Source organism: Cricetulus griseus, chromosome 2 (genome assembly GCF_003668045.3).
Source record: "Cricetulus griseus strain 17A/GY chromosome 2, alternate assembly CriGri-PICRH-1.0, whole genome shotgun sequence".
NCBI classification, from domain to species: Eukaryota; Metazoa; Chordata; class Mammalia; order Rodentia; family Cricetidae; genus Cricetulus; species Cricetulus griseus.
The window spans coordinates 203,570,097-203,596,118 of record NC_048595.1 but is presented as its reverse complement, the minus strand read 5'-3'; the positions used below and the strand labels follow the sequence as shown (position 1 = coordinate 203,596,118).

General features: G+C 41.6%; 1 protein-coding gene across 4 annotated transcripts in view; it reads right to left on the bottom strand.

Moving 5' to 3' along the window:
* Positions 1-26,022, bottom strand: part of Epb41l4a (erythrocyte membrane protein band 4.1 like 4A) — a 203,473-nt gene that overhangs the window by 57,980 nt on the left and 119,471 nt on the right. For all 4 annotated transcript variants that reach the window (XM_027400694.2, XM_035440209.1, XM_027400695.2 and 1 more), the window contains 7 exons: positions 23,632-23,729; positions 22,737-22,857; positions 20,191-20,278; positions 17,681-17,769; positions 17,075-17,138; positions 5,254-5,345; positions 3,601-3,678 (listed from right to left, as the gene is read on the bottom strand). In XM_027400694.2, the coding sequence (XP_027256495.1) occupies positions 3,601-3,678; positions 5,254-5,345; positions 17,075-17,138; positions 17,681-17,769; positions 20,191-20,278; positions 22,737-22,857; positions 23,632-23,729 (630 nt within the window). The remainder of the gene's footprint in view (positions 1-3,600; positions 3,679-5,253; positions 5,346-17,074; positions 17,139-17,680; positions 17,770-20,190; positions 20,279-22,736; positions 22,858-23,631; positions 23,730-26,022) is intronic.

Here is a 26,022-nt window from a genome sequence, read left to right as displayed (position 1 = left end):
CACGAGGCTCTGCCTCACCAGGGACCCAGAAGCAATGAACCCAGCTAACCTTCAGCTGAAATCTCTGAAACTGTAAACCAAAATAAACCTGCCCTTCTCTAGCTTAGAGGCTCTTTTTCTGAAAAGCTTCAAAAAATCCTATAGAAAGACAAAGTTCCATTATTATGTATGGTTTGGAACACAAAGATCAGGTCTGCCTTCTCCAGACTTTCTTCAAAGTCAGGAAGGCTTGGGTAGTGTGTACCTCACTTCACAGAGGAAACACCATCTGTCATAAAAATATAACAAAATGTGCAGACCACAGGATATTTTATAATGAAATTATACTTCATTATTCAATTTTCTTCATCGTTTCTCTCTCAGGAACAAAGTAATAAGAAAATTACTTCCCAAGATTAATAACACTAAGGTCCAGAAATGTCAACTAATCTATTACAGGCTATATAAGATCCAGGTCTAGAAAGGGGTTCAGACCCCCCATCTGGTCAATATAGAGCAGTTGGCAGGCACAGAGAACAGAACACTTAGCTATTTAATTTAAAATTCCAAGCCCTGTGGAAAACTCAGATCTGCCTTTTCATTGCCTTGTGGTCTTTGAGGCTTTGTTTGTTTGTTTGTTTGTTTGTTTGTTTGTTTTTAAAGATCTCTGCAGCCCCCTTCCATCCTCTGTATTATACTGTGCCTCTTCTCATAGTATGCTCTTTCTCTCTGGTTTCAAGTAGTGGGCATGAGGTTCTGAGAGCCCTCATATCCATGCCTCCTCACACCCTAGCACATGCATCTTCCCTATTCTGGTTGGCAAAGCCACCACCCTTGAGCATCACAGTGAAGGAGGGAAATAACAGGGGAAAGTTGCCTAGCTTTGGATAGCAGATTTGCTGCTTAAGGGTCCTTAGCTTAATGACTCTCCCAGGGGAGAGCTCCAGTTTCTAGCCTGTAATTGAGGACAGGATACCTCTTTGGTGGGTTGCTTCGCAGATCAAGTAGTGCTTGGGAAAACACCTGACACCAACGAGGCTATCCTGAGAACTGGGTCTCTCCATACTTCGTGAAATTTGAGAGCTCCTATGCTTCAATCCTACAGAGAGGATGCCTGCTTCTCAGGCCTCCTATGAAGTTCATGCAACCCATTCTTTCAAGGAGCTTAACAACAGTTAATAGGAAAGACTAATTTTCAAGGGACTCCAATAAGGAGATTTCAATATGTAACAAAATACTTAATAATCAAAGATTTCATCAGTCTCCATTTCAGATTATTGGTCCCTCAAAATATAAACAAGAGAATCAAAACATCAGACTTCAGATCAGCCTTCTTACCAATTTAATTTTGAAACCTGATTGTCTCACATCACTTAAAATATTTGTTTGGGTTTTTTTTCCTTCTTAAATCATAACTAGTTTTCTTAAAAGTTGCAAGAATAACTCTGGTGTTCAGCAAGCCTTAAGACAGGAAAAAGAAAGACTAGAAAGCCGTCTTCCTCTCTTGACATACATAGCATAAGAACCCTACACACACACACACACACACACACACACACACACACACAAACACACACAAACACGTCAACATTCACACACTACAGCAGCCTGGGACACAGCTCCTTTGCCACCACATCACACAGACTGCAAGAAGTGACTATTGTGCTCCAGAACTATTTCATTTCAGGATATCTCTAGATTACTTTAACAAAAAGGCAGGCATGTGCTATGTGATACTGGTTAAAAGGAAGTTAGTTTGCCAACTCTTATCACTGAACAGTCTACATTAGTGACCATCCAGCAATCAGAGACCTGTCTGGACCTGGAACCAGACAGATGAGCTGCCTTTTTCCTACAAGTGGTATGAAGTTAGTGCACATAAATAGATTTGGGTTTCATTAAGATTTAGCACGCACTTAACATTAGCCATGAAATCAGAGCAGACTTAGTAGAACGTCCAATTCTGCAAAGGTTATCTTTAATTGCTTTCTTGGAAAAATTTTATTTAATATGCAGAATCCAATAAAAATAATTTCTAATAATAATTCCCAGTAGCCACAATATTTGCATTTCAATAAACTTGAGAAATCAGGTATGGCTATATTTGCAGTGTGTGTTAAACGGCATGATTATAATTTTAATCACCTAAACACTAAGAAGACAGATGCCTTCCCATTAGCTGCAGTTCATTGACAAGGAGACAGATTTAAATATTTTCTCTCTAGCTTTGGCAATGTCATGATTGGAAAAACAGCACAAATACTGGGTATTGCCTGTTCTTCTCAGTGTAACAGTATATACTGTCTTCTTAAATATCTCATAATCCTATTCTCATCTAAGGAAGAACTCTGAAAATCTGACGGCTAAATATTTACACATCAACAAAAACCTTCCTACAAAATTGAAAGTGCCTAGAATAAATAACAGTTTTCTTTTTGTCATCAAATGAGCAAATACTGTACTAGATACCATATTCACAAGATGCACTGGATATTCATTGTTGATCACTCTTAAGGATTATGTCCCGTCTCAGATTTAAGACTTCAAAGTGGGTCATTAAAAGAGAGGAATTAAAATCTGGCATACTGCAGCCCTGCAAACATGACTTCCTTTCCCATCTCCTGTGGAAGCATTTCATCCAGTGATGTCCCTAATCAGCTGATGGAGTAGTCTCCTAGGTGGCATTTCTGCACCATGCTTGGGTTCACCAGGCCTGGCTGCCTGCTTCTCTGCCTAAGGAACACCGAATCTCTTTGATGGCAGAGTGGTTAGAGCTGAATATTTGTATATTTGAGGCCCTAACAGCATTCCTGAAACATCACAGCTCTCCTCTGAAGAGAAGGAATTGAAGCCAAACAAATGCTTTTTCAAAATACAGGGCTCACTCCCACTTTTAATGCAGGTATCAAAAAAAAAGAGGAGGCAAGCTGCATGGTAAGTCAAATTTTCTCTCCATGAGCTGAGTCTGTTAATAATGAAAAGCACAGGCCACGGAGTCATGGATCCCACTTTACTGATTCCTAGCTAGGTCACTGTGAAAAGTCCCTCGGTGTCCCTAAGCCTCAGTTTCTTCAGTGTAGATGACACCACAGAAAACTGTGATGGATAACTGAAACAATAGAAAATACTAAACAATAAAGACAACATGCCCAACAAAGTTGATATAAAATTAGCATTACTATAATCAGGTTTTATACACATACAAGTTAGGCATGTAAAAGCATGTTTTGATGTATAATATAAACTGTTCAATGTGGGAATCAACTGAATATTCAAACATCATAACCAGTCAGTTACAATCCAGAGTATCTGCTTTGTTTCATAATCACAGAACAAAATGGGAAATAACTGATAATTATAGCAAAATGAAATCCTGAATGCAATAAATTCTACTGTGCTCTAAAAGCCCATAACTTTACATCGCTAATGGAGATGTTAAACACATTTAAAACTGGAAAGTCATTTCTGTCAAGAAAGATTTATTTATACAGTACACTGGCACTGCTGGCGGGGTGGGGGGAACCCACATATTTCATTATGCCTGTATATAGGTAACTGAATTAAAAACTTATTTACATGCACAAATCCCAAGAGGGAGGGGGAGATGTCATTTACATTTACCTGTACCGATGCTTATAACTTATGGACCCAAACTTGCTGAGTTTTCTTGACAATGAATTTGACTCTGTTTCTGGCATTCTAATTAATTTTAAAAAGAAAAGCAAAGACTTATAAATGCAAGTACAACATTTGAGCACAAAGCTATACAGAAAACGATTTAATAGACATGGCTAAAATATTTTACTTATTCTACATACTAGGAGGGAAATAATAGTCAGCTGTTATTTTAAAGATGTATTTTTTAATTCGTGTGTGCATGAATGCATGCTTGAATGTGTGTGTGTGTGTGTGTGTGTGTGTGTGTGTGTGTGTGTGTGTGTGTGTGTGTGTGTGACACATCCACATGAGAGCAGGTGCCCACAGAGGCCAGAAGAGGGTGTCAACACCTGGGATAAGGGTTAAAGGTGGTTGTGAGCTGCTGACATGAGTTCTGGGAATTGAACTCAGGTTCTCTGCTAGGACAGCAAGCTCACAGAACTACTAAACCATCTGCTCAGGCCAATAACCATGACCAGTTACTTTAAGCTAAATTTAAAACACATCTCATTCATACTTTCTGAGATTCTCTAAGAAATGCCAATGGAGGGGTCCCCTTATTCTTTCTTATATTATCTTGGGAATTTTGTCACTATTCTAATTTACTCTCATGTGAAGGTTGAATGGCAGCCAATCACATCAGATGTAGTACTGGTTCACTCTTTATACAATATATTCCAGCATTTCCCACCTCAGGGCACTTTAAATAGACACCACCATGGAGAGATCCTGGGCCCAGTGTCATTGATTGTGGGGAAAGTCTTAGGATTCTGGATCACCTCTTTCCCCTACTAGACCACTGTAGACTGTACTAAGGACTGGTTTTTCTTTTGAGACAAGGCCTCACTACATAGGCCTGGATGTGATGGAACTTGATGTGTAGATCAGGATGGCCTGCAACTCACAGAGATCTGCCTCTGCCTCCCACGATGGGATTAAAGGTGTGCAGCTGGCAGGATTAACAGTCATTTTTGGAATACTCCAGTACAAACAGTATGGCACTAAGGGGAAGAATCCAATCTTGAGTCAACAAACAATGTGTTATCAACTGAAGTTGGTTTTGTTGTTGTTTTGTTTTGAACATCACAACAAAAGGACATGAAATGATTTAAAAAAAAAAAGTGTAATGATTCAAAAAGTGCACCTACGAAGCCAAGTGTGATGGCGCATGCCTGTCCCAGAATGTGGGAGGCAGAGGCAGGAGGATTACCCAGCTGCACTGAGACACCTCACAAGTGCTTCAACTGCAGAACAGTCACAGCCAAACACCACGGTTCCATCCACGTCACACAGGTGCTAGGTGATTCTGAGCTTTTTACACAGCTTTTAAAAACTATCCCTGAGTAAGTACATATGCAGATGATGCAGCACACGTGTGTGTGTGTGTGTGTGTGTGTGTGTGTGTGTGTGTGTGTGTGTGTGTGTGCATACCAATCCGAACATAAGTACGTATGAAGATGTGGCACACGTGTGTACATATGTGCATTAATACAATCAATAGGATAAGGAACTGAAACATTGAAGAAATACTTCTACATTCACAGAACACAACGCTTGTCGTGAAAATCAAGCGGCACCTTCATTCACTGTAACGGGGACAACGTTCTGTTAACAAACCTAAAAAATGTATGATGCTCCACACTGCACTTCCAGAGGTGCTTGCAAGCAGTTTTGCTTCGAGCTTCAAAAAAGAAGGAGGTTTCGTTACACTGCAAGAGACAGGGAGAGAACAGCGATTACTGGTTGTAACACTCTTCAGAGGGCAGCCCTCCTCAAGGGTTGAAAAATCCGGATGAACAGAGATTAGCACCAAAAGATAGCTATTTTTAGAAGGTTGCATTAAAAATGATTTTCCACTGTCTATAATTATGAAACACAACTTCTATTTAAATCTCAGTGCAGTCACCTTTATTATCTCCTTCTATGTTGTCTTATGACTATGGATAATTCAGGCAATGGCACAGGAATCCTGCAGGACTGTCCATCATAAGTGGCCACTTATACAGAAAACACTGATTGTGGAATTCAGTTCCTAACAAAGAGGGGGATGTCCACACATCCAGTCCTTAACCCTACCACTTTCAGAGATGGAGAAATCACACTTAAGACTCTGTCTAGGGCATCTCAGGAAAAAGCAGCGAAAGGGGCAGCATCCGCTACACTGAACTAATAGGTGGATAAAATTAAAGTCCATGATAGATGCAGTGTATCATGCAACAGGTATACAAAAAATTTTAATTGCTATTTTAATCTAGTGGTTATTTGATATATAAGAAGCTAAGACCATGAAACTCTATTTTTGTGTTTGTGAAATGCTGTTTTTAATAACTAAACAGAAAATCAAGCAAAACAGAATAAGCACCAGAAGCTCTATGAAGTTATGCATTGATAATATCACTGATAAATCACTGATAAAATCAAACGCTAGCTTCAAACACAGCAATTCTTACAGAATGAGTTTCTTATGAACTCATAATATTGGCAGTGCACAACAGTAACTGGAATATCCATTCTCAATTTCAACAAGGAATGTCATGTTTGTATACATGAAGTTCCCCCCAAGCCCAGCTGGAATGATGCTGCCTAACTTAGGAGTGTGTCTGTAAATGTGTGGCAGGAGCATGGCCACACAGTCACGTTACAGCAAAGCTAGCCCAATACCAAAACCTTATGAGGTGAAGGAGGAAACCTAGGGAAATTCTCAGGGATTCTGTTTAGGTGTTACTGTGTGTAGACAGCACCTGGGAAAAACTGGAGACAATGGGCAGTAGGGTCAGGACAAGATATTAAGTAGAAACGCCCACAGAGTGCCAAGTGAGCCAGTAAGCACACAGGTGCCCGTGCAAAAGAGAGGTCACATTTCCTGACATAGCACTGTTCCCTGGGAATGTGTAAGATGGCTAGAAGAGAGGACAGGTGTTAAAGGTGAGTCACAGGACGATGCTTGTGAGGTGGGTCAAAAATAGCGGGAGACGGGCGTCACAGAGGCTGGGAAGAGAGAACACAAGACACAGAGAGGCCAAGAGGCTCTAAAGGCAGTCACTGCTTTCCGTAGTGAGGCTGCCTGGTGACTCTGTATGAAATGGAGGACTGCAAAAAGAGATGAGGGGAATTCAGAGATGTTAGAACACCTTTTTCCTGACAGCAAGAGAAACTGAGGCTGGAAAGGAGCAGAGACTGGAGCAAGGCAAGAAAGTCCAGGCTCCCAAGAAGAGAGAGACAGGAATGCTGAGAGAGAGCAATCACTTTCCTTCCAGTTTTCTTCTCAAAAGCACGGGCTACTCAAGGTGAATTCACAGTAACAATTCAATCCCTCCCTGCTGCCATTGTCCCCACTTCCCATCTCCAGGCTTGGCCACCACTGGATTGTCCTAACTATAGTGCCCAGGTCACTCATTTCAAAGTTTGCCTGTGAGTGCATCCTACAGGGGTAAGTTACTAAGGAAAAAGGAATGCCAGGCAGGCTGCCTCTCCCTATGCCACACATGGGGACAGGCCATCTCCCTGCCCTTCTCAACAATGGGAGCACCAGGCATGGCAGTGCACACTGGTCTCACCATGATGGCAAACAGGAGCAGAAGCCGGTCTCTAACACACTCAACGTTTCAGCAAAAGCATCCATTACGAAGATACATAAAGCCAGGAAGTGGTGGCGCATGCCTTTAATTTCAGCACTCGGGAGGCAGAGGCAGGAGGATCTCTGTGAGTTTAAGACCAGCCTAGTCTACAAGAGCTAGTTCCGGGACAGCCTCCAAAGCCACAGGGAAACCCTGTCTTGAAAAACCAAAACCAAAACCAAAAAAACAAAAAAACAAAAAAAAAAAGAAGAAGAAAAAGAAGATGATGATACATAAGTACCTAAGTCAAATTTCCAAAAACTGTAATTACCTGGCACCCAGATTTCCCAAAGTACAGGGGAGATTCAAAATTATCCAGTCTTTAAAATGAAATACATTTCTTCTTCATTCCAAACTTTGCTTGGATTGTTTTTCACTCTATCCTTCACATGTCTGTATTATTTCGCTTTTCTTATTGAAAGCCAGTTAAGGGATGTCTAATTCTTAATACATATTTTAATCTATCAACAATTAATGAAAAGATAAAAGTCACTTTAACTCCAACTGGAACTTGGTTTTTCTCAAGTTTTCTTGGGCACAGACAGAGGAACAGAGGAGCCTCCCACAGGCATCCTAATTGCCCCTGCAGTGAACAAATGCAAATGCAAACTCAGCCTCCATACACAGAAGGCTTAAGACAAGCTGCCTGTTTTCTGTTGCACTACTGCAGAATGATTCAAGTACCAAAGGAAGACTAGTGGTACTAGAGCGGGAGCCAGGTACTCCAGTACCAAAGAAAGGTCAGGGTTACTAGAATGAGAGCCAGGTATTCTGAGTAAATCCTGTGTACTTTTGTCATGTGCTGCTGGCACCAATGAGCTGACAAGGCACTTCGGGACCATTTCAAAGCAGAAGTGGCCATTCACACATTTCCAGTCATCATACTCAGCAGTTTAACTGAAGAGAGCAAGCCATCATAAGTAACAGCTAAAATTCCCTACACAGCATCCAAAGCTTGCTAAGTTAGAGCAGCACTCAGTCATGTTGCAAGCAGTGCTGCTGTCTGACTCTGTTCTTCTTGGTTGATAAGTTAACCGAGCTTATGTCCTTTTTTTGTTTGTTTGTTTTTTCGAGACAGGGTTTCTCTTTGGCTTTGGAGGCTATCCTGGAACTCACTTTGTAGACCAGGCTGGCCTCGAACTCACAGAGATCTGCCTGCCTCTGCCTCCCGAGTGCTGGGATTAAAGGCGTGTGCCACCAACACCCGGTAATGTCCTTTGTACCTAAAATATAATGTGGACGTCACTATCCTTAGGTTTCTAAGAAGAATCAAATGGTGCATACCCTTGATTGCGTTGTTCGTGAGAATTCAGAACCTGGATATATCCACAAATTCCCAACTAGGCACCTTTCATCTTCTTGGCCCCTTTGCTCATCTTTGCTGGCTGTCTCTCTTGGTGAGCTTAAATTGGGGGAGGGAGATGGCTATTTGCTTCTGAAGCTTGGGCTGTCACTGCTGACAGAATCATAGCAGCGGTTTACACTGCAAAGACAGAGCTGCTTAAACATCCCAGATCACTCCATTTTCTGTCTCTCGAGCCTGTGATCTTGATAAAAAAAGCCTGCGTCAGAGTCCTGTGTTAACCAGCTTCTCCTTGTTTCTAAGAAGACACAGCCACAGGTGGGTGTCTAGCCTTTCCTCAGCACATTCACAATGCTATCAAACACTTCCCATATCCAAAGTCACCAGAAGTAACTCCAGATATATAGGGGGACAATGAGATCATGGGTAAAGGCATATAACCTGACTTCAATCCCTGGGACCCACATGATGGAGGGAGAGAACAGACACCCCCCAAGTTGTCCTCTGACTTCCACATGTATCCCCACAATACATACATACACAAGCACTCACATATACAAATCCGAAAAGATACTCTTCATAGGCCACTGGTGAGCAAAAGAGATCAGTGTTTCTAAAGATGGTAAGATGTGGTCATTCTGCAAATACCTGGAGACCTGTGGCAGAGATGCTTCCTACCCAGGCCTCACTGAGGAGTGAGAGAGGTTCAAGAGAAACGTAAGGTTTGAAATACTATAGGTATTTTTCCATTCAATCTAAACAGTATTGTATACTTTTAAACTTACTTTAGACATGAAAGGAGAAACAAAAAGAATAAGAAACATAATAACAATTGACTAAAATAACTTTCTTCTCAGATACTCATAAAGCAATGCCAAGCAGTGAAACTGGAAAACACACGCGTTCTTGGGTTGGAACACATTCACATTCACTAGAGATACAGATTTTAAGTAGATGAGGAAATTCCATCTCTCAAATGGTGAGATTGAATGGCTACTGTTTTAAACACTGAATTCTGCTGGCATTCATGAGACATAGGGCACGATGTTTGTTTCAATGGCTTTCATCATCTTTCATTACTCTTTCCTCAAGTTCAAGCCTGAATTTTAAAAATGCCACTTTTGTTATGTTGTGGTTGTTGAAGTGAAGGTATAGATATCTGGTAAAATATTATGAGTTTTTCTTGAAAGAATTACATTTACATTTAATGGTCGTTGATAGTCTTCACTCTAAAAATCTTATTCCTTTTGAAAAAAATGTTTTAATCTGGGGAAAAAAATCAACAAAAGAAGTAACAAATAAAGCGGTGGTCTTAAAGATGTAGGCTTCCTCCAGTCCTGGCACAAGCTACCCAAAGGCAAGGGTGGCAAGCACAAGGTGATCTTGTAAGAGGCCATGTCAGGGACCCAGTGCCAAGACAGCTCCAACTGAGAAACACAGACTGGGAACTTATCTCCTGCCAGCTTTGGACTAGGTCCTTTGTCTTCTAAGGCTTCTACAGGTAGACGGTCCATATGTCCCTCATTCACCCCCCGCCCTCCAACACCCCCAATGGTGGGGAGGGACATAAGTGAAGCAATAAGAGTGAATTGTCCAAAGCTAGCTAGTCAGTGGCAGCCTTGAACTTAAACCATGGCATCTAACCACAACTCCATCCTAAGTCAGAAAGACTGGAACAAAAATGTTACATGGCATCAGGGTCCAAATATTACCAAGGGCCACACTTCACAATCTATATATCAGGTGCTTTCACACCGTGGATAGAAATGCAAAATCATGTAACTTTCAGCTGGGGAGGAACATACAGAAATGTCGAACAAAAACCTACATAAGCACTTAGCCTTTGGCTGAACAATCCTGTTCCAAAGAAAAGATGACACGCATGCCACTCCAAACACACAGATAGACAGTTACTGAGTGAAGGAACACAAAATATTTTAAAACTACCTAAACATTCGAACACATACAATGAGCTGTACACTCTGTGGGACTTCCACCCACTGAAGGTTGTAAGAATGAGGGAAAATGTGAGGCTCAGTGGAGGAGAGCTTGAGTAGCATATGCAAGGCCCTGGGCTCCACCTCAGCACCACAAAAGAAAAATGATTTAAAAAAAAATACTAGAAATCTCCTGATGAACTGATAGTTATTTCTAGAAGAAAAATAAGGAGAAATGTACAAGTACTTTCATACCATGCAACCTTCTAGTTAAGGAAGAGTACTTCGAGGTCATATGTGCCCCCCCCTCTCTCTCTCTCTCTCTCTCTCTCTCTCTCTCTCTCTCTCTCACACACACACACACACACACACACACTTACCTTTACAAAAAATAGGGAAAACAAACTAGAAAGCAGTGGAATTCAATAGCTTCAAGGAAAGGTTAAGAAAAGCCTAAAAGAATATGGAGTTTGTAATGCTCCTCTGGGTGTATCTTTCTGTACAGATTCAACCTTCAGAAGAATGTTAATCTTCTGCATATTTAAAACATAGACTTAAACAAGCAAGAATGTAAGGCAGAGGGAACCATAACTGGAAATAAATAACCCTAATTAGATTTTGAGTCTATATACACCACAGCAGTGAAGGAGGAAGAATGGAATGAAGGGAGGGAAGGAGACAGGAGGGGGGCAAGCCAAGTAAACTGTGAACACAAGACCGTGTAGGTCCTTGGTCTTCACATATGTGTGAAAGAATTGCATATGGGTAAAAGAACTGCAATTTCAGTGTTTTGACCAAAGCAACTCTAAAATTATTTGATATTAGCAAATGACTAAATGTGTAGCTACTAGAAGCAAAGGTTCTCATGGCCAAAGAAAAGACATAAAATATGAAATGAGAAAGGCCTGTATGAAGAAGACTCATAATTTCTCAACTCCATAGGAGCGCAATATACACGTAAATGCACATGTACATATGTATATCTTTATATTTCATGTATATGTATTTGGGCAGTGTTTGTGCATACTATGCATGCACAGATTCTCTAGTCCTGACCACTGAAAAGCTCAAAGTCACTGAGGAGTAATCGTCACCCTCTAGCCAAGATCTGGACCAACGCCCACTGTGAGGCAGGCACCAGGGATCCTTAGAGATGTGGCAGATACTAAGCTGGGGGCAAAACAGACACAAGATGCATCTAAAAGCAGAGCACACTGAAGGGGAAAAAGTTCCACAGCGATGATGGGAACAGGTCCAAGGAGCACAGAGGCCAGGCTGGGGGCTCCTGATCATCAAATCTAGGAATTCTTGATCACCAGAACCTCCAGGTGCTGGAATGTATCATACATTGTTGAGAGGGAAAAGGGCTAACGAGTCAATGTCAAAGACAGATGAATAAATGAAAGGGAGAGAGGGAAGGATCTTACCTGCATTGGAATGCTGGGGTCTGAAGATAAATGTAAAGGAGGAATGGGAGAACCAGGAAACCAGCATTTTCCATCATTACCGTAAAAGAGTGGATTAGGTAAAAAATGCCCAGTCAATGCTAAATACACAGGAAAATTCTGACATGGAAGTTCTTGCACTGATTTACTGTTTGTCTCCCTGTGGACTACTTACTTTCTAGCTTGGGGGATGGGTACCCACAATAGAAATTACACATTGACATTACAGCCAGCAGCTCAGACTTAACAGACAAGAGCCAGCAGATGGTCACTGTGTGCCTCCAGATGTGACACCCCGAGACAGACACCGCCCCACCAGTGTGACTATATAGCTGGGAATGTGTGATGCACTCTAACCACAAAACATCAGAAAAGCATGAAAGGAAGATTTTTGCTTGACTACAGTAGGGTAAGGTTATGTTTAAAACATCCATGCCATAAAAGATAAAGGAATGCTATGAAAACATTCCAGACTGAAGGGAGCTGGCTAGAGTTTATGACATGGGAGAGACATGGATCATGGGGGATATTATCAGGTCAAGCAACAAAGTTAAGAGGATTTGCAGTAATTTTGCCACAGTGATATTATATGCAAGAACCCCCGTGTATGTAAACCAACCTCCTGGGTTGACCAATAGTGACCAACCACTCCGGGCCACCATCACTTCCTGTGTACGCTCTCCAAAGCTCCCCCAAGTTCTGCCAGAAGGTCTGATTAGTCCTGGCTGGGTTGCCAGGAGCCCTTTGGTCTCACATCCCGTGACATTAATCTTAGCTGAGTTTAGTATCATGATGCAGTGTACATAAAAGTACTCGCTCTGTCACTTACAAATATGCTTCCTATTATAGGCTTGGTGATGGGGACTGCACCTTCTTACTGTTGCAAGAGCTCAGAAACTTGATTCCAAATTCTCCCCCAATTTTTATCAAAATTAGTATGCCAGGATAGGCTAATGATTCTCAAATTCATGTATTGTGCTGATTCTGGTCCTGAACTCTAAACTCATAGAGCTTACTTTTTATTCACTATCTATCTCTACATAGATGCCTGGAAGAAATCTCTATGCATTCACCCAAGGGTTCCTGGGCTTCCTCCCACATGGGTGCTCCCCACAGAGCCTTCCACTGCCTGTCTGACGATGGCTCCATCTCTCCTGCCTCTCAAGCCAAACACTGTTAAGTACTGAGGACTCTTTCTGCCCACATCCAAAGTTAAGTGCAGAATTAGAGCCTCTCAGGCCTTCAGCTGAGAGAGGGACTGCCATCCACTTCACTGACGACGGAGGATTAGAGACACAAGCACCCTCCAGACTCAAGGAAGCCTCACACTGCTAGACCAGCTAACACTTGCAGACGTTCTTACCAACACTGTTAAATGGAAAGCAGGAATAACAGAAGCAGATGAGCTATTTTCACTAGAAAAATATATCCATTATACAGCTATAAAAGTTATGAGAATTATATTAAGAACTCATGGCTGTTGGGTATAGGAGCTCATCCTGTAATTCCAATACTCAGAAGCTGAGGTGGAAGGATTGCTGGGAGTGTGAGGCCAGCCTGGGCTACACATTAGGGACCCCCCCCAAAAAAAAGCAGGGGGAAAGCTAGAGATGGTTTAGCATTGCCTTGAGTTCAGTTCTCAACACCCATGTCAGGCAGCTCACACCTCTTGTAACTCCAGCTCTACAGAGATCCAATGCCCTCTTCTGTACTTCACTGACACTGGCATTCACATGTACACATACCCAAATACTACCGTACAGTACACAAATGCATGCAATTAAAATGAAACAAACCATTCAGAAAAGCAAGCATGCAGGGTGTGGTGGTGCACACCTTTAATTCCAGAACTTGGGAGACAGAGGCAGGCAGATCTCTGTGAGTTCGAGGTCAGCCTGGTCTACAGAGTGGGCTCCAGGACAACCTCCAAAGCAATACAGAGAAACCCTGTCTCAAAGACCAAAACAACAACAACAACAAAAAAAAAAAAAACAGAAAGAAAGAAAGAAAGAAAGAAAGAAAGAAAGAAAGAAAGGAAAAAAAGAAAGCATACATTTGCAATAGCAGTAAGAAACTGTAAAACACATAAAAACAGAACATACAAAACTCCAAGTAGACACATATAAGAAGAAGGGAAACCTCTATGATACAATATTAAGTACAAAAGGATAGAAATGCTGAGCATAGTGCCTTACCTATAATTCCAGGACTTTGGAGGCAGAGTCAAGAAGACTCGTGATTCTAAGGCCAAATGGCCCACACAGCAGGGATCGAGGATTTACACAACTGTATAGGGATAATTTCTCCATATATATATATATATATATATATATATATATATATATAATATATATATCCATAATGCATTTATGCCAGCGAGGGAAAAAAGATCTATAAACAGTCATACCAAAATGTTAGTAATCATTACCTCTAAATTTTAGGATACTGGGAAATACTGATTCTCTTCTTTGTGTTGTATTTTCCGTATCTTCTACCACTAATATGTGAAAACTTTATTCAGAGTTTACGCTTTCCGTGAGGAGTAATTTAAACCACAGTGCACTTTGAAGTGTATATAATGCATGGAAGTGTCTCTGAACTTGGCCTCAAAGCATTAAGCACACAGAATTAAGTCTCTTTAACCAGACAGTGGACCAGAAAACCAGCAGACTAAGCATTTCAGCCATTTCTCAAGCTGAATGAGATTACTGTTCCAGGTGATGGGTTTTAAGGGGCTTTTTAATTCAATCTGTGATTACAGTTAGGCCTCCATGATAATCAACTTAATTCTACCATTACGCAAATCACTGCTTCACAGAGAGGAACCCTGGTGGAGGGGAAAAAAGCAAGAACTCTCAGGAAATAGAATATTTTGGTTAAATTAATGTTCCTATTTAATAACAAATTTAGGACAAGGCATGGTGTCACAAGCCTGTAATTCCATCACTTGGGAAGTAGAGGAAGGCAATCAGGAATTTAAGGTTATGGCCAGCTTGGGCTATAAAAATGCTATAGCCAGCCTGGGCTATAAAAACAAACAAACAAGCAAACAAACAAAAAACCCCAAAAGTCTCTGCAGTAACTGACCAGCTTTGGCTCCTTATTTAAAGGTCTCTGACATCTGTAGGCTTTCAGGACTCAGGACAGTGCGAATGTAATGACTCAGGCTCCTCCCAACATCTACTCTATGTCAAAGCAAGGAAGGGACCCGAGCTGAGTGGAATGTTTGGGGACCAGCTGGCATCTGGAGAAGGTATCACAGAGACTGCCACTGGGGAGTGACACAATGACACCAACATGGCTGATGTTTTTTTGGCTGGTAATAAAGCTGTATAAGAAGCTGAAGGATCAGGGGACTGGCGAGCTTGCCAATTTCTTCTCCCAAGACAACAGAAGAAATGTTAAAGCAGAGATAACGCACACAGGGTTAAAAGAGAGAGAGAGAGAGAGAGAGAGAGAGAGAGAGAGAGAGAGAGAGAGAGAGAGAGAGAGAGAGAGAGAGAGAGAAAGAAAGAAAGGAAAAGTAACTCACAAAAATAGTTTAGGCATAAGGGGAAGGACATCCTGAATAACGGGAATACTCCCACGGGAGTCCTAGCCCCCGGCCAGCACCTCCTGCCAACCCTGATCTTTAATGCATTTAGTAGATGGGATTCTTTGTATTAATTCATGTGGACCCCACGGCAAGGCAGGGAGAAAACTACAAGATCTGACAAACTAGCTTCTCTACTTCTCAAATGACTCAATCTACTCATACATTAGTGAATCTTTTAAGACTGACATACCTAGCTAGGAGTTTAAGAACTAAATTAATTCCCACCCCCACCTCCCCCCTCACTCCCCCCCTCCAAAAAAAAAAAACTACAACTAAGAGCTTGTATGCGACTTGGGGACTACCATCGTGTGAAAAGTCTAGGATCTCCCATCCCCACAAGTTCAAATTCACCTCAAAACCTGATTTTAATTTCATCAATAATAACAGCCAATATTTTCCCCCTAAAGGAAGAACAGGAGTATCAGAGTTTGGGTGTCTGCAGTACGCCCCAAAAATCAGGTCATTAGCCTCTTCACAGATATTTCAGAAGAGTCTCCACAAGTGAAACCCTCTGCTAAATACCATGTCCCCAATCCTTGGGGCTGCCCCACTGTGCTGACAGCTCCACGAGTGGTCATAAAAGCACTGGTTTACCTAAAATCTTTTTAGCACCCCCATGCAAAAAAAGGTCCGTTCAAAGCTTGTTGTATTAGTACACACCAGCACTTGGGAGGCTGAGGCAGGAGGATTATTGTGAGTATAAGTCTACCCTGGACTACACAACAAGTAAAGGCTGAATAAGCAAACATACCCAAGATCCTGTCTTAGAATTGAATTCATGACAAGAGTGAAAGAAGTCAGCTCAGTTCCATACTCAGTTTTACTCTGCATAAGAGACAGAGGAATAGGCTCCTCCTTTATCATCTTTTCACCATTTCCCCTGAATGGGTTGCACTAACAGCACAAAATGCAGCATGATTTTCACAGACAGATCAAAAGGAATCGTTCGCACCCTTGCCATCTTTGACGGGGGCTTCTAAAAGCTACCTTTGAAGGCATGAAAGCCTTCAGCCAGACACAGACATTGTACCCACTGCCGAAACACTGCCAAGTGCCATGAGGTCAGCAGGGCCCACTCCTTGACTTCCGGTCTCCTTGAATGCGTCCAGAATTTCCATACATTTTGTGTATCAGGATCAGCAAGTTGAGAACGGTTGTGTGATACCCAACGGGTTGTTTTGTATACTTTACAGCAAAAATGAAGACGCATTTCTGCAGTTCCACACAATCCACACCTTTCAGATCATACGGACCCCACCTTCACAGGCGGGACTGAAAAGCAACTTAGAGAAATAATATAGACCACCAAATTCTCTCCTCTGCCTGAAAAGGTTTTGCTTTCTTTTGCTAAAACTGAAACAACATTTCCCTCATCACGCTTCCTCTTCCACAAGAAATGTGTGTGTGACATAATTAATCTGGTCCTCCATGGTCACAGCTGAGGAAAGTGTGGTAGCTTCACTTCACAATGTCTTTTAAGTTACTAATGAGCAGCTGAGCCCCTCCCCTTCACAGTAGAGCTATATGCTCACAAAACTTACATCTTTTCCCAGGACTCTGAGTTCAAACTGGGTTTCCTTGAAGTGCACCTTTGTAATCCGGGGCCTGAAAAACAAAGCAGACAGCGTTGTGGTTGCCGTTTTCAGAACTTCCTTTTTCAGAATTCAGAGGGGTGTCCAGCAGGAAAAGATGGAGAAATACAGCCTCTTTCATGTACTATTGAGGACACAGCAGAGCATCCCTGTACCTGGACATCCTCCCTATGCTGCTCCAAAAGCACACATACGAGCTTGGAATCTCCATGCCCTGAAGGTACCACCTTCCACACATACACAGGGCCACAGTTACCCAAACCCTCCATTCCTTCCCCAGTTAGAGCTAAAACTCCTGGATCCAGGGGCCACCAGCAAACACAGGAATGGGTGGGAAATCTTACTATATAGTTTCCATGGGCAAAAGATTCCAGAACAACCACAACTGAAAATTACAAAGAAGATATATACATTCATAGCCACATTCATTAACTTACCTACTTATTACTGAAAAGATACGTGATTTTTATCCCAGGCTCATTGGCATACAAGCTCCCAAGCCCAATGTATATAGTACACAACTTTACACTAATTCTGTCCCCAGGTTAAACTTACCAGAAATACTTCCCCACTTGCTTTTTATTCTTATAGACAACAACACCCACTGGAGTTAATCCTAAGAAATACTCAGACTTGTTTTCTCCCTGAAAAAACAAACAAGCAAACACATATATTCCTAGGACCATTAATTTATAACTAAAGAAGTTCCAGGTAAAACTGTAACTGGCCATACACACATAATTTGTTAGAACAGTTTATACAATTGACAATAATTATATTGTAAAATAATTAAAATATAACTAATATTGGATTTAAGTTTTGAAAGACATTAAACCAAAAAAGTAGCTGAACCGTAATAGAAACTAATTTGATGCTCTTCTCCTCCCCAGTCCTTAAGAATCCTTCTCTAAGCATCAATCAACACTAGTGGCTTCAGTTCATCAAAAGAAGCAGGAATGACAATCAGTCCAATGCTACGTATGCAGTGGTGCTTAAGCCCAGGTGGAATCACCATGCAGCCTATAAAGTACTGATGAGGATGAGCCACCAAATCACTTACCTCAGAATCTCCAGTGACAGAGGCCGAGTGCCAAAACACACAGGGGTTTCAAGCAATTTTGTAGCCACACCCTGAGACCCACTGACTTCTACCAAGTTTGCTTTCAAATAGTTTGTCTCGGTTTTGCTCTCTGATGTAGGTAAAGCTAGGCCCAGTTTACTAGTGTAACAAGCCTCATGAGAAATTTCAGGCAGCTGCCTGCAGACAGAGGTTTCAGTTTCCTGAGGTCTACCATGGTCCTTCCTACCTCCACTTGTAACTTTAAGACTGCTCAAAAATTGAGAAGTGTGAACCCCTCTCATAAATCCTGGAGAACATTCATTTCCAGGTAGGGACAAATCTCAAGAAATAAAAGAGGACCCTGAAATGACAGAGCCACAGGCCAGGAGGGTGCCAAGAACATGCACAGAGCTGTCCTCTGACCGGTCTGCAAGCAGAAGACACTGCTCCCAAAAAACCCAGTAGCTGTCAACCTTCACCACTAGGAACCATCCTCAGAGGGATGGAGACCTAACAGATCGGGGTTGTTTCCCACAGATTCTTACCACCACCACCCAAAACCAGAAAACCTGATTAGGAATTAAGATGAGCATTACTAAAAGCACTTTGAAGAAGCCTTTATTCATTTCCTGGGGGGTGTATTTTTAAACACCCCAAACCTACCAAGAGGCCAGTAGAGAACACAACTACTTCATGGAGTTTTAAAGATACCTTCCTCCTTCCTTCTTTTTCCTTCCTTCCTTTCCTTCCTTCCTTTCTTTCTTTCTTTCTTTCTTTCTTTCTTTCTTTCTTTCTTTCTTTCTTTTTTTCCCGAGACAGGGTTTCTCTGTAGCTTTGGAGGCTGTCCTGGAACTCGATCTGTAGATCAGGCTGGCCTCAATCTCACTAAGATCTACCTGTCTCTGCCTCCTGAGTGCTGGAACTAAAGGCATGTGCCACCATCGCCCAGCTTCTTCTTTCATTTCTTTCTACGTGGTCCAGGCTTGTCTGAAATGTGAGACTGTCAGCCTCCACCTGGGAGACAGTGCTGAGATAACAGAACTGTGCTACCCAGATCTTACAGGTGTTCTTAAAGTCGGCAATGTCTCATTCTCTAATGAGACCAGCATCTATTATCAGGGGACTCTTAGATTCTCGGGGTCTGTAATTTCCATTATCACATTATTAAACAGGTACTCAAGGATGCTTCTAACTGTAAGAGTAATATGAACCAGGAACAAGGACAGGTGCCTGGAATTTCAGCACTCCACAGGTAAAGAGTTCAAGCCAGTCCCGGCTACACGTCAAGACCCTGAATAACTGACTGAGAAGTATTTCAGGTTTCTTGTTTCAGAAAACACTAGTTAGCTAAAGATATGCTATGAAATGAATGCAGGAATGAAAATATGAAAGTGATAAAGAGAAATGTCTGAGAGGGTGGGGCCTGGCTCTGGAACACTAATGTGGATCTCACTTATGCTCACTGACAATAGCTGGCAGGTTTCCATAGCTACTGAAGAAAACTGGCAGAAACATTTCCATCCATGTGATCACTCTCCTGTTGACAGAATACTGTCCATCAACCTAGATCCACCAGCCACACACCAGGACTGTTGCCCAACACCTACTTTACCTGGCAAGGAGCTTTACTTTTTTCTTCCATTAAAAAAAAAAAGCAAAAAAACAAACTATTTTTAGAAAGTCCTCCTATTTTCTATCCAATATCATCAATTATAAACTGATTTTAAACTGTTTTGACATTTAGCTAAGCCCTTTGGAACTCTTACCCAGATTGTGTTTGCAGGCCCATGTTTTCTACATGTGGAAGTATAATCACAGGCTTTTATGCAAAACTCATTAGGGTTTGATCCCAGTAAGAGCTGCTTTGAGTCTGAGAAGCACAGGAGGAAGTATTATCTGCTTGCTACACAAGGGGACAGGACAGCAGTTTTCCCTTTTGGGAGTCTGACTTTTTAACAAAATGTCATCAGCCTAAAATGTTTTGCATTAATTAACTGTTACTCACATAGACAGGGTGGAGGTCAACACCGTACATCTCCAGGGATTTAGCAGTCCTCAAGTAATTCAGCTCAGCCTCAGCGGGAGCCTGGCCCCTAAACCCAGAAGACAAACAGATTTTTTTTCACTCTAAGCTACTCCACTTAGAGAGAGGAGGAGGCTTCAGTGTGTTCACTAGAGAATCAAGACCCTGCACTGATGTAGAAGATAAGGCTTTGGACTGGAGGGAGAACTTGGGTGACAAGAAGTTAATAATTATATTAAGTTAATTTCATTTACCAAGCCCATTTCTGCTCATTATGGTCTATTCCCAAATTCTCGGTATGTATTAAAACTTCTCAGTTTCCAAAGCTCCCAGAGAGATTATTGAGACTATAAGCATTCAAATTAAAAAGCAGCCACTTCCCAAGGAGCAAAATGTCACCACGCACCAGCACCAGCAGCTGTGTGTCAGAAGCAACAGGAGCTGGCACCACACCAGGCAAGGAGTGGCAGGACCCCACTACATGGCAGGGGTCACACCAACAGCCCCTGAGCACAGGTGCGGTTTGGAAGCACATTAGTTAACACACAGGAACCGTAAAGTGCTTGTGGTTTTTAATAAATGAGTTTAGAAATTTTCCTACAGCCTTCACTGGTGCTACTTACTATCCAGTGAACGCCATTTGCTCTTAATGAGGGTGAGCATCTGCCAGAAATCTCCATGGACGAATGGGGGGGGTAGTGTGTGTGTGGGGGGGCTGATGGCTAACAAAAGATAAAAGCTACTAAGAATGGAGAATTCTAAAAATTGAGACTCGTTCTCTGATGCATTCCGTCACTTCAGCCCCTGTGCGCTTAGATGAAAGCCTAGAAGAATGTTCTTTGTAAATTGGTCATAAGAAAACTACCGAGTTTTGATCATGCTTTATTCTTAGAAAAAAAGATAACTGGCCACACTATCACATAAAACATGTACAAAGACCTTTTATCCAAAGACCCATAATTTCAAAATATAGTTGTACTTTGAAACTCTTAATAGAATTAGTATTCGCAGACCGTGCCAAACACACTGCCCTTTATAATGTGTAACAAGCTCTCTCTTGTTAGCATCCACTTCAGCAAAGCCTTAAAATGAAGGATTCTATTTTCAGGCCACAGAGCATCCTAGTGCATGCTAATCCAAGATGGAGAGTCGGCCCCTCTGATTGCTATTCAGCAACTCACTTCTGCCTCTACCCACTGAGGCAGATCCACTCAGCAAACATTTTTGTTGAGCAGATTAATTCTACATTTTTTTCTTAACTATAATAGATCTGAAACCAAGTATATTCAAAGGGGAATGTTACACAAGAAGTAAAAAAAAAAAAAAAAAAAAAAGCGAAGTTAATCACTATAGAGGATTTAACCAAAATAACTACAATTAAATTATAACTTCAATGCTCTGGGCTATTAACTGCAAATCTTCCCAGAGGAGCATGTGGACTCTCAAGGTGCGTGCAGGGTTAGCATAATAACTGCAGAAGCTCCACACTAGTGTCTTCAAGAGCACAGAACTCACTGCTATGGCCTAGGCAGGCTTTTCTGCTTCTAATTCTAAAGATGTACATACTTACCAGAGGGCAAGTATTAAATACACAAATGCCTGTTTAGGATTTCACAAGATAGTAGTAATGGGGAAAAAAAACTACAAAACCTAGCTCTTACAGAATGGCTCTACCTGTGTAAAATCACAAAACATAAATCTATAAAAAATTCAATTTTCTCTATGGAAATTATATAGAGAGGAGAGGTCAGAGGTCATTAACCAAAACTGTGGTGTCTTTAGGTATTGGTCTTTATATTATTTAGATAGCTGGTATTTTCTTTTTTTTTCTCTTTTTAAAAATTTTATTCTGGGATACAAGGTTTCTAATGAAAGAATTTGGGCATAAAAATTAAAAGGTAGAATCAATTCATCTAAATTTACCTTACCTGTGAACAACAATAATGTACACATCGGCTTGTAATGGCAGAAAGGTGTGATAACATATGTGAGGTAAACTATGTGCTATTTGGTTCAATTTAGCCATTCACAAGGTCACAGACTTTTAAAAAATATATTCTGTATATAATAAATATAACAAATTTTATTTGTTAATGAAAATAAAAATACATGTTGTCTAAAAAGAATTAAAGTCTACTCTAAGTTAATAATCAATAAAATAAAAAGCAACTACCATGGTCTAGTCATTTAATTTGCTCACCAAAGAGAAAAAGATTTCCATGGGATATTATCAGCAATTCCATAATTAAAAATATTTAAAATATGATACATAATAAAATTTGATACTGAGGTGTACACACTTTACTAATACATTTCTTAGTAACGGAATGGGCTTTGTTCACAGGAGAAATCTCTGCTCTGTGGATATCAAGAGTGGATAGCTGGTATTTTCAATGAGCATTTATTATTATAAAAGAAGCAAAAGAAAAAGAGCATTCGGGGCACAGGTGAACTTATCGATGGAAACACGCTATGACTGTCTTAGCCAACAATGATGATGGCTGACATAACATGAAGTATGATCCTACATTAGAGTCTTATGGATCCGTTCTATGGCTTCTTCCAGCTCCTCCTTCTGGTCAGGAACAAACCGGTACTCTGACACGTACCCTGCAGTATGCTTATAAGGGTCATGATCTCCAAGTTCGGCTGGAAAACAAAATGCAATTTTATTCATATAGTTTTTGCCTTAACTATCACAGGTAAGGGCATTTTAGGGAAATGCTTCCAAAAATAAAGGAATTTTTCTAGCATGCTTAAACATATTTCTTCAAATGCCTTATGGATTTATTGATGTAGTTAACTACTAATAACTTTGCTAAAACATTACTAAAAAATACTTCTCTAAAGACATGGGTGTGGTATAAACAAATTAGGATTTAGAAAATGAACGTCTTTCTGCTTCCCCACAGAGTCTCTCATTATTTTCTTTCAATTATTCTTATCAGTGTATATGAAATATAATGAGTATGCAATTCTGAGAAATATAGCTACTAGAGCTTAGGATATGTATTCTAGGAACACTGGTGATGATCCCAATATATCCGCTCAGACAGTGAAACCAGAGCAAGCACAGCATTCAGAGCAACCATGCTACATGTGATGCTCCCAGAAGCACACTACAGTCCTAGGTCTGTCCTTCCACCATTAGCACAAAGAAGCAGAACAAAACCAGAACATTCTGATCAACTTCTTCCTGTAATAATCATCTAAGGCCAACCCAGTTCATCTAGTTGACATTCTACCTGGGATACTTATTCTAATCTAACATCTAATCTACTAGTGTCTCGAGAACAAAAACCAGGCTATCTGATTGTTCCCACACCAAATTTGAAATATGCCCAGAAAATAAAATTACATGTGAAAAAATTCCAATATTTTCTCCAAGCATTTCTGAAGCAAATATACTTAAGTGGAACCTACCCTGGATGGCATATGCTCCTAGCTGAGCAGCAATGTTGACAGGGCAGGGCAGCCGGCCCTGAAGGGCATCTTGCTTCACCTGTAAGAAAAACTGATATCTAAAAGAGAAATGGAAAAAGGAGATTAACAATCTCTGATGCTGCTCAGACTTGAAGCTTCAGGCCCTGACCAGCAAGAGAAAACCCAATCATCCTTACTTAAAAAAAAAAAAAAAAAAAAAAAAAAGCAAGCCACTCCCACCCCTCTGTGAGGAGTCTACTGAATAAACAGGGAGGGCACCAACCAAGGCACTTCATATGGCCTCACTGAGTTACTGAAGCCTCACGGAAGACCTTCCGGCTTGCACAGTGGCTCCACTGCTCCATACATCTGTAGCCTTTCCATGCTACTTAGTTTCCTTAAAGGCCAGTCACCTCTCAGCTCTTGGGATTGGGAAAGGTTAGTAACAACTCATGGTGTCAATGAGAAGATTAAATATAATGTCACCATCACCAGTACTGCCACTGTCAGTACTTCAATGAATGCCATTCTCAAGAGGAAGAAATTACAAGGATCCTACCTGTATTATACATATCATCTACAAGACTCCAAATCATGTGTACCAGACAAAATCAACATTGTAGTATATTTCTATTTATCTTCCCACTTATCAAGACCTTGCTCATTGTTTCAGCTCTACTCATTCCGTGATACTTTTTATAATCATAGTGCCAAGAAGTGTTTTGCAACCATGTAAAGACTATAACACATTCTTTGTATTTTACATACAATAACCTAGAAAAAATGAGGTCAGCACTGCTATCTTCACTCTAAGATGAGCTAAGTGCCCAAGATCTCACAGCTAGTTAATCAGCAGAAACAGAACTATAGTCCAAGAACTTGGATCCCAGACCTCTCTCCCAATCAAGAGATTCTATGTGAGCTGGGGGATGGCTCTGCTGGTAATGTGCTCACTGTACAAGCAGAGTTTGATCCCAGGAACCTGCATTTAAAATATCAGACACTGTGGTGTGCTTATAACCAGCTTTCAGGAGGCAGAGAAGAGCAAATTCCTGGAGTTCTCCAGCAAATCAGCCTAGCCTAACTAATCAGGCTAGTGAGAGAACCTGTCTCTAAATTCAAGGTGGACAGTGCCTGAGGAGTAATACCCAAGGCTAATCTCTGGTCTACACACAGGCGTGAGCACGCGCACACGCGCGCGCGCACACACACACACACACACACACACACACACACACACACACACACACACACACACACACGGGGTTTTGTGACTCTGATTAGACCATCCAGGCTTCTGTCCCCACTGGGAAGAGAAAAGGCAGTGGGTTTATGAGGCAGCATCACAAACCAGCACACCATATCCAGCTGCTGTCACTACCGTGCCCACACACACACACCTGCATCCTTCAGGCTGCCCTGTAATTTCCCTTCCTTTTTGTAAGGTGATGTTCAATGTCACTGGGAGAGGCAAAGACAAGAAAAATAAATGGATTCTAGAAACCATCTGTGATAAATCTCTTCTCCAACTGCCTACAGCTACAGCCCTATGAGGAAATCCAAATGCTAGAGGCCACACTGGTCATTCCCAGAAGACAGCTATCAAACTGGAATGCCTCTGCAGGCTTAAGGCAAAACCTCCCTAACTGGCTGCTGCAGGAGCTGGCACACTGGTCTCAGGTGCCCATGTGAGAGAAACCTGGGAACAATGGAAAACCATCCCTGGCATCCACATTCAGTCATAAAATAAGTGAGAGTGCAGCTGTAACAACACCCTCCTCTCCCTCCCTAACCCGGGACCCTTGAATGCTTAAAACCTGGTCTGCCTCATTCACATTCATCCTCCTTCCAGTCTGCTTAAGCTCAGGAGCACCTTTCCAGAGGGAGAGGACTGCCCTCCTTCTTTTAAGTTCACAGGAAAATCACCACACGGAACTGATGGGAGCTAGGCCTTTACTGGGTCACATGGTCACAGGGAGCGTGGTCCTGCATGCAGCTACAGAATGGAGAATGAACCAAGTGGGTATATCCAGTTTTAACATACAGATGGCTACAGGACTATGGTCTGGTGACTCACAGCTAAATGAACACATACGGCCAAAAAGGTTCTGATTAATAGTTTGATAAGCCTACGGGCAGTTTGTGGGGCCACTGGTAATGGGACCAAGATCTATCCCAAATGCATGAACTGGCCTTTTGGAGTCCATTTCCTATGGAGAGATACCTTGCTCAGCCTAGGCACAGTGTGTGTGTGGGGGGGGGGAGCGGAGGGTGGTCCTGCCTCAACATGGTGATGGGACAGACTTCACTGTCTCCTCCTGGGAGGCCTTACCTTCTTCTCTGAGGAACAAAAGCAGGGGTGAGGGAGGGGAAGGTGGGGGGAACAGGAGG